This window comes from Podarcis erhardii (assembly GCF_964252035.2).
Source record: "Podarcis erhardii genome assembly, chromosome: 10".
NCBI classification, from domain to species: Eukaryota; Metazoa; Chordata; class Lepidosauria; order Squamata; family Lacertidae; genus Podarcis; species Podarcis erhardii.
In genome coordinates, this window is record NC_138500.1 from 30,182,224 (window position 1) to 30,191,947 (window position 9,724).

The window sequence follows — 9,724 nt, forward strand, 5'->3', positions numbered from 1 at the left end:
ACTGCCCTTTTTGCTGCAGAATCTTTTAACAAGAAATTCTTCAGGCTACCGGTGTCAACGCAAAGGCTTCTGCCAGTGGATATAACTGAGATAGTCCTTTTGCCTAGTGAAACAGCTGGTCCCAAAAATGCAGATACCTGACTGCAGGCAGAACTGCTTAATGCCTGGTCCCCTAAGGAGAGCAGATCTGTATGCATCTGCACTTGGGGGATGTGGGAATTCTTGCTTATTAGGCACCAGCCGCCAAGCGGCCTGAATACCTCTGCTGTGCACGTAAAAAGATATTGTGTCGATTCTCTCTCCCTGGTGGCTTTCTAGGCACTGTGGCATGTCAGAGACACACCCGCCAGCTGGCTCCCCACCGTTCTGTTTCCTCCCTCTCAGGAAATGTTTGCCCTTGTGCAGTTTCCGGTAGCTGCAGGACATGCCCAGTGTAGAGACGCTATTGCTGTGTGTGTGTGTGTGTGTGTGTGTGTGTGTGTGTGTGTCTAGCTTTTTGGGTAGGTAGGTGGGCTAGTGTGTGACAACATCAGAAAATCAGGACAGATTTTTTAAACGCACACACACACACACACACCCCAGCACCAACAAGCATGACTCATTTTGGCACTGGGTCAGCAATCTGGTATCTCTCCTTTGCTCTACTGGACCAAAGAATTGTGGAACATTAGAAGAATCCTTCCACCCACCCACAAGGAAGGTTTTCTTAGGGAAGAATCCAAGTGTCTGTTCTGTGCCTGTCCATTTGGCACGACGGCTAGTGGAGGATGGGGTTGGGAGACCCAAGCAGGGCAAAAAGGAAGGGGTACGTTTGTGTGGCAGATGTTGCCTCTCTCCACCCACCAGAGAGCACAAAATGCAGAGGTGGATAGAGATCACAGGCTTATTTTTATTTTATTTTTCTGTTCTGCTCAATTACAGACTCATTTTCCCGGGGATCGGTGGGAGCACAACGTAAAATGTCATCTGACAGCTTGTCGAGCAAAGCCCTAAAGGTAAGAGTCACTCTGCACGGAAGAACAAGCTTCTCCCAGCCCTTGTTTTCATAGATCTCTAGATCAGGGCAAAGTCAGGCCTGGATGGGAGGGTGAGAGAGGGTGATCCATCCCATAACTGTGGGCCAGTGTGGGAGACTGGTCATTATGCAGGTGAGCAACTGTCCATATGTTTAAATGGAAAAACTGGCCCCATTTGGAACAATTCAGAAATATGCAAAAGCACCTTTGCCCAGCATTTCTGCTGTGTATTTTCTGTAGCTTTCCCCCACCTCCTCCTTTACTCTCCCCTGCCTTCCACTTTCCCTCTTTTCTCTGGGCCCTCCATTTCTTATTTCACAACTCTGCTTCCTCCCTCTATTATTGCCCACTTTTTCCTGTCCTACTCCCCGAATGTTCGGAGCCAGTAAATATACGTGCAGAAGTTAGTGTGTGGAATTAGACTTTCTCCCCTCCCACCAGCAAACAGACACAGGAGGATCCTGAGAATCTGGACTTCCTTAAGCTTTTTGAGAAACGTGAGTTTCTAATCCTCATGGTGGGCAAAAATATGTTTTGGAAAGTGGCAGCAGACAGTGTCTGCAAAAGATTCCAGTCTGGGTGGAGCCGAAAGGGGAAGGATATTCTGTGCTCTTCCTCTGGTACTTTTCCTCTGAGGGTGTGATCGCACTACATTTTGTTTTGTTCAACATGATCTGCCTTTTACAACCAGTTTGTGCTGCATCTGCCTTTTACATGCAGTTTGTGCTGCATGTGCTCACCTTGCCTGTTGTATCGGAGTCCCTCCATATTTTCTTTCTTGGTAACATCGGTCTGATGTGACACCTTGGCCCCATGTTCCTTAAACCGTGCCAGGGCCTTCCCCACCCCAGCCCCATATATAGAGTTAAAGGGCTTCCCCTTGCACACAACTTGACCCAAGTTGTACAAGAAGTTAGCTTAGGAACAGGAAGGAAAAGGAATGTCTTAACTGGAAATTATAACACTTGTTTTCCCACTTGCTGGGACTATAATGGAAGGGGAAGCTGAGCAAGCCGGTTTCCTGAGAGATTTCTCGCGAAACAGCCTGTAGGGGTGTGTGGTAGGTGAGCACACCCGTGATGTTTGAGGAAATGAAACAATAATAATAAAGCAGTGTTGAGCAATTGGTGTTATTTGTCAAGAGGCCTTGAGGCTGAGCAGGTATTGAAAATAGAGACACCTGATTCCTTATCTTGTCCAGGTGTCCCTTCCTAATGCTAGCCATCAGTGGCCTGAGTTTTACTGCTTCTTGTTTTGGTACACCACTTCTCTATTCAAAACAACACTACTATAAATCTTTTTTTGGTTCACTGTAATTGCCTTGAGGTTTCGTGTGGTTTCAAGGGGTGCGGAACTGAAGCTTGTAGGTTAAGGCAGCCAGGGAGTGGGGGGCACTCTACAAGGTGACGTTCCTGTTTTAATTGTCTCACACCTCAAAGTGTGCTGGATATCAGATTATAGAAAGCCTATGCTACACCCGTTGCACCAGTTACTGATTTGTTATGCTAATCATTTCAAAGTCACTGAGTTGAATCCAGACTAAGTTAGTCACACTTTCAATCTCATTGACTAGTCCTGCTGAAAGCAATGGGATAAATTAGTCACGAGTCACTTGTAAGTCCTATGGACTTTGATGGAACTAAAGCATAGATGTGCAGGGTCAGATCCAGACCAAGTTCAGTACTTTTAATTTATTATAAAAACACACCCATATTTTAGAGATAATTTGTGAGCACTCTTGAATATCTGTTGGAAGTACAGTGATACCTCGGGTTACAGACGCATCAGGTTACAGATGCTTCAGGTTACAGACACTGCTAACCCAGAAATAGTACCTCAGGTTAAGAACTTTGCTTCAGGATGAGAATAGAAATTGTGTGGCAGCAGCAGGAGGCCCCATTAGCTAAAGTGGTACCTCAGGTTAAGAACAGTTTCAGATAAGAACGGACCTCCAGAATGAATTAAGTTCTTAACCTGAGTTACCACTGTATGTGTAATTACCACAGAGCTGTGGAACCTGTGGTCCTGTCGAGGTCTGGTAGTTAAAAATGACACCTCCCATCATCCCTGACCATTGGCCATTCTGCCTGGTGCTGATGGGAGCTGTAGTCCAACAACATCTGGAGGGCCACAGGTTTGACATCCCCAAATAAACATAATGTATGCATTTTATAATGTGCATCACGACTGTCAGAGCACTTGGGTTTCCTTGGTGCAGAACGTTACCAGACCTGCTCAGCTTCCTCCTTGGCTTCTTGCCTTTCTGAGCTGCTCTCCCTCACCTCACGTCCCCTTTTCCTGAGCTTATCTGATGCTCGATACTCACCTGCTCCTTCTGCTCATTGACAGATCAAACGGGAAATGGGCGAGAACACGCCACACCTTTCCGACGAAGAACTAATGGGTTTGTCGGTGCGAGAACTGAACCACCACCTGCGGGGTCTGTCCAAAGAGGAGGTAGCGCGGCTGAAGCAGCGCCGGCGCACGCTGAAGAACCGTGGCTACGCGGCCAGCTGCCGGGTCAAGCGGGTGTGTCAGAAGGAGGAGCTGCAGAAGCAGAAGACGGAGCTGGAGAGGGAGGTGGATAAGCTAGCGAGGGAGAACGCCGCCATGCGCCTTGAGCTCGACGCCTTGCGCGGCAAATACGAGGCACTGCAGGGCTTCGCCCGCACGGTCACCGCACACGGCACTACTGGCAAGGTGGCCACTGCCAGCGTCATCACCATCGTCAAATCTGGCTCCAACCAGGCCACATACTCCTAGTGTCCGTAAGCCCGTGTCGCGAACTGAGTCCTGTTGCCATGCCTCTGCCCAGCTCTCACCTAGAATGGCTGTAGCTGCACTGGCCCCTCCCCCTTCTTCCACTTTTCTTCTGCCATCCAAAGGAGACAGAATCAACTTGAAGACGAAACGGCTGAATGCTGAACTTCCTCCTCTGTCCCTTAACCTTCATGAGGAGAGGGTGGGAAGGTGGTGCCCGACTTGCGTAATTAACTGTTGATGTTTATCCGTGGATTGAAATGCAGTGGCCAGTTATCCCCTTTTTCCTCTCTCCCCCTCCCCCGTTTTATGTTTGCCAGGTTTCTCTCCTCTTGCCTTTCTGCGTACCCTTGCCCCCAGCTGATGCAATGGGGTGGGCCTAGAGAGGGCTTCCCTGCTACAAGCTGGGAACACAGGCTCGGAGAACCTTTCGGCCGCAAGGGTTACAAAAGGGAAATAACCTTCCTGTGAGAGGGCAAACTAGGTAGAAGCTGCCATGTTGTCGGTGAGAGCTGCCGCTGCAGGAACCATCCAGGATGAAACAAGGTTCTGGAACCCTTGTCAGCTCACCTTTCTCATCCTGGCCCTGTGTTTGTCTGTGTTGTCACTCTGCCTTTCCTCTTCATTGTATCTCACAGCCATGCACCCTTTGGCTCAGATCTCTTCAATTTGTGGGTGTGGTTTGAACCGGCTGTAGCAAGAGCAGCCCTAATTAGACCTGGGCCTTTGGTAAGTGGGCAGGCTCAATGACAATAAAGAGGGAACTAATTGCAGCAAGGGACAAGGAAGGAAATTATTGCTGTACGGTCGTACGAACGATCTGAGGAAGGGGTCACTGAGGTACACGCCGAGAAGACTAGGTCAGTTGCTGGTATCCCACTCTAGCATAGCATGCTAGAATACAGCGCACCGCAGTGATTTGAAAAGGCATCTACTGTCTCCAGCTGTGCAGGTGTGCGTGACGCTAGTTCATGGGACACTACGTTGTAACGGTGCTCTTGGGCTGAGATTGCAAGATCTCTGACGTAGAGTGGAAGCAACGTCCTAAGGAGAGGAAGAGCAAGCTAGGAGAAAGTGAGGAGGGGAGTGATGGGGCGAGGCAGGAGAATGAAGGGTAAAGCACGTGAAATAGTTGAGATGGGGAAGGGGAAACAGGATTATGACTGAAATCCTGGGAAAGCCATTTGGTTCTAGTGTGAATAGTTTGCAGAGGCATCACTGTGGTGGCCTGTTACCCAATTTTGCAGTATTCCTGCTGAGTGACGGGTATGATAATTTGGGGACAAAGAGGAGGCAGTCAGAAAGAAACCCCAGCATGATCTGCAAAGTGTGTCTAAATCAACCTGTTTGAAAATAAATGGCAGATGAGGTATTGCGAGGAGAGAAATTTCCATATTTACTCTCCATCTTCCCTGTGTCGTGGAAAAAACTAGGCCCAGAGCATCAGGAAATAATTCAACATCATCATTACAAAAATTGAAAAGCATCTACTTTCAGGAGAATTTAAGTATGCAGAGGACTGGCCCAGCCCCCAAGTCAGGAGGATTCTGCAGATTCTGCAGCAGGGATGGGGAACCTGTGGGCCTTCATCTCTTGTTGGGTTGCAACTCCCATTATCCTTGCTCTTTGCTCATGTTGGCTGAAGTTGGTGGGAGAAGCAGCCGAACAGCCAGAGAGGCGTCAGTTCCACTTCCCTAACCTAGGCTAAAAGAAAACCCTCTGAACCCCTTTGTGCTCTCTGTAAACAAGTGGGGGGAGTCCATTCACTCTGGTGGAGGAAGGAGAATAAACTGCACGTAGGAACACTCATCAAACAGGAATGAGTGTTCTCTGGCCTGCATCCCCCTTCTCTTTGCTCTGTTCAGTTGTATGGAAGAGGGGAGGGGGCACTGCAACTGGTGCGGGGAGGGGAGGGCGCAGAAGAAACACAATTTCCTCAGCCCTGCGCAAGCCAGCAAATGTATATTGAAAGATTAATTTGCACACAGGGCAGTTTAAAATAGCTTAAAGCAATCCTGGCTACACAAACGAAAACTGAGAGCTCCTCGCCAAAAGCAATTTCTGCCCTAATGATAAAAGTTGGTTGGAGAAACTGAGGTGAAGGGGAAGCTGAGCTTTGCTCGGAGGAATTAAGAGCTCACAATATTTATCCCAGCATCCTTTTAAGGGTGCAATCCTGGGGGTTGATGGGAGTTTGATTCCAAGGTTTATTTGGAGGGCATGACATTGGTTAGCCTGATACTAGATGCCCAATTCACCTGGGAATAAGCCCCACCAAACTCGGTAGGACTTCCTTCTGAATGGACACACATAAGGTGGCACTGTAAATAACACTGATTAGTGAAAGTTATGCATTGCTGACCAGTCAGCATTTGAGTGAGTTTTTCCTCCTCTGAAGTTTAAATTCCCTCTAGATCAGTGGCGTAGCGTGGGTTGTCAGCACCCGGGGCAAGGCAAGTAATTTGCACCCCCTAACCCGTGGATTTGCGCCCCCTAACCCGTGGATTTGCGCCCCCTAACCCTAACCCCCAGATGTTGCGCCCGGTGCGGCCGGCCCCCCCTGCACCCCCCACGCTACGCCACTGCTCTAGATTACTGCTCTTCCACTGGGAATGAGCAGTGGTGCCATAAGAAGCCCAGCAGAGGCTCAGTTTAAATGTGATGCTAAGTGGGTTTAAACATATATATGCCAGGCTTCATTAAAGCTGCTGTTCCCTTTAAACCAGGTTTGGGATGGAATTCATGGGCCAAATGTGGCACAGAGATATGCTAATGGTGCATGCAGGAACCAGCACCCGATTAAAGCATAATACTCACCTCTAATCCACCGGGGGAAATCGGTTTTGGTCCATCACCATCAACTTTATAATCGGGCTAGAATTTTGGCCCAAGCTGGGAGCATAAGAGGGGAAAAAGGAAACTTACACCACCTACAATCTCATCAGCCCTGGAATGCTAGGTTCACCACCTCGTTGATAATGTTAAGATGTTGGGCAAGGAAACAAGTCAGGGTTGGCTTGAGTTCAGGTAGCCATGAAAGGGCATGGAGGGTTAGATTAGATGAGTCTTGAAGGTACCTTCCACCCTTAAATATATGTGCTAATATAGGAACCAGTGAGTATTTGTGGGCAGTCACTTCCAGGCATGTACCACAGTGACTTATTTATATGGCAAACAATTGACCCTTTGATTTCTTTAGACATATGGTTGGGTTCACCCATCCTGCAGCTTACAGTGACATCACATCCCCCTCCATGATGGAATCAGCTTCCAAACCAGTGTTGTCTGTCTATCCGTCCGTCCATCTTCCCCCTCCACCCTGTGATGATGCTTATGGGGGTTCCCTATTTAGCATTTCCCCTACCCCTGTTTCCCTTTGTTCCTACCTGTGATTTATTTATTGCACGAATATAAGTTATTTTTCACGTCCTTTATGCCATTCCGCCTTGTGGCACGGCCAGGATGTTGGTACAGAGCCGTACTTTATATTTTATATATGCAAATCACATTTTATCTTCTATAGAGCAAGAAAAGTACTTATTTATTTTCTGACTTACAGTAAGTGTCCTGCCAGACTCCTCTGTATTTTGTAGACTTTACAAATAAAGCCAGATTTTTTTTTTTTCAAAACGGAGAAGCTAAAAACAAGAGGTTTATATTTTTCTCAAAAAACTCTTCACAGCAGGCAGAGGTGCCAGGCTGTAGCTATAGGAGGCAGTTTTCGGGATCTTCTGCACCACTGAAAAATATGAACTCCAAAGTAATTTCAATCTTTGAGTGACAGTAACACACACCCTTGAAAGACAATAATGTGGATGCATTTCACACCAGTTTAAAGGGAAATTGTATACATGAGAACGCACAGATGACCTCATACAGCTAAAAAGAATTAAAAGTGAGGTCAGTGATAGGGAACCTATAATTGCTAGACTCCATCACTCATCAACCCCAGCCAGCATAGAAGGAATGATTCAAGTCCAACAGCTGGAAGACCTCAGGTTCCCCATCTTCCAGCTCACTGATGTTCTGAACATTCCTGCACTAGAGAGGTAGAGTAGAAGGAAAGTGCTCCCCCTCTATACCACGATGGGGATTGGGTAAGAGGAGCACAAAATGAAATGGGGATGGGAGCTGGGACTGGTGCCACTCATTGCTACTCACATCACGGGCAAATAACCCATTTGGTGTCGGTGGCACCCTTACAACCACTTTCTTCATGTCAATGGTAACAGCAAATATGTTGCCTGGAATTCCCATGTGCAAGATGCAGGTCAGCTGCTACTGGGGAAGCACGAGTCACTGCAACAGATTTACAACTGCACATGGGGGGGGGGGGAGATCAAGCTAGCAATGCTTCAACAAAACCAAGACACATTAGCCTGCTGAAAAGTATGGATTGAAGGCTCCTTTAGCCAGAATTTGGCAATGTCAAGGATGCAAAGGAACTGCAAATGTAAGCGTAAGTTGTTAGACGACTTTGGGTCTGGCTGAACTGTGCTGAAGACCCTTCAATTGCACCGGGAATTATTTACGCTCATGCTTAACTCTTCTACAGCGGAGTACTAAACAACTGGCTTAGCACTCCCTTGGTACTCCAACTTTTATAGATTATAGGTTGCTGCAAGAAGCATACACATCACGATGAATTTAAAACACACTCAGGTTTCAATTGGTCTGCTCAGAGTATGAGTTAGTGTGATATCACCCTAAGCTTGATTCACAGTTTCTTATGTGTCTTATTACTGCATATTCTTTATTAGCCTTCCATTGTTCATTGTTGCAAAAATTGGGGGAGTGGGGTGGCTCAGAGGAAGGGTATATGCTTTGCATGTTCCATCGCAGGCAGGGCTGGAAAAAACTTGCATCCAAAGCCGTGGAGAGCCACCAGCAATCACAGTGTTGTAGATAAGAGTTAGCTAGATGGACAAATGGTTTGACTCTGTAGAAAGCACTTCTTAAATCGATTTGTGCAGTGAAGCAATTATACAACTGCTTCATCAGGTGGCACAACATGCACCAAGCCAACTTTGGGAAGCCTTGCAGTCACCTGATTAAAAACAAGAGCTCTGAGCTGAATTGGTGGGGAAGCAGGCACATGACCCCTTTAGCACATACTTTAAATTATTGCATATTGCACCTGTTTGGATCAGGCTATAACACTTTAAAAATCTCACAAGCCACTTCAGCTAGAGCATTTCCACTTATCAGCGCCTCTCTCCAGTGTGTATGTTTTCTGAACATGAAGACTTTGGAATCCTTCCCTGGTGTACAAATCTAGTTTCACTGACACAGAGTGCAGGTTGTTTTAACAGAGAGTAGACTGCTTGTATACACCAACCGAAGTTCTTTAACCCTGGAGGGGGGGAAATACAGTAGCAGCTTCTCCCATCATCCCCAACACACCCTTTAGGGTCATACAAGCAATGCTAATGGCAACTGCCATTTCCACACACATGAGGAATCCTACAATCACAACAGGGACATTTGCCTGTAAAAGGCCAGAGAAAAACTCTTTTAAAATGAGAGTAAAATACCAAGCAGGGCAGCTGAAGCAAGCATGTGAAAGAATCCCTGGAATGCTACCTGGAGGTCAGAGAGTTTGGCAAGTAGCCTCACCCATTCCACATTCCAGAGCATTGCCATCACTGTAACGCCAGGATTCTCTTCACACTAGAATACAAGCAGCCATGTCAGTTACTAGGAGACTAGAGGAAAGGGGAAATTAGGTAGCAGTTGAGGATCACTAGGTCTGAAGGCAGTGCTCCATGAAAACTGATACCATAATACATTTGTTGGCCCCAAGTCTCTTTGTTGTTTATCCACTAACTAACACAGTCTACCTGACCACCAGCCCACTGCAAAAAGGTTTCCAAGTTAACTGAGCTTGTCCCATTTAGTTGCAACATGCCTACACTGGGGACAGGCTGCTACCTTGAATTGGGAGCATC

At 47.1% G+C, this 9,724-nt stretch overlaps 1 protein-coding gene across 1 annotated transcript; it reads left to right on the plus strand.

Annotated features, from left to right (window-relative positions):
- Positions 1–841: 841 nt before the first annotated feature.
- Positions 842–3,779, plus strand: MAFF (MAF bZIP transcription factor F; the record flags this gene model as incomplete). The annotated part of the gene is made up of 2 exons (XM_081877735.1): positions 842–995; positions 3,366–3,779. Exons 1-2 carry the CDS (start codon positions 960–962, stop codon positions 3,777–3,779), a joined length of 450 nt encoding a protein of 149 aa, XP_081733861.1. The 5' UTR covers positions 842–959.
- Between the last annotated feature and the right edge of the window lie 5,945 nt (positions 3,780–9,724).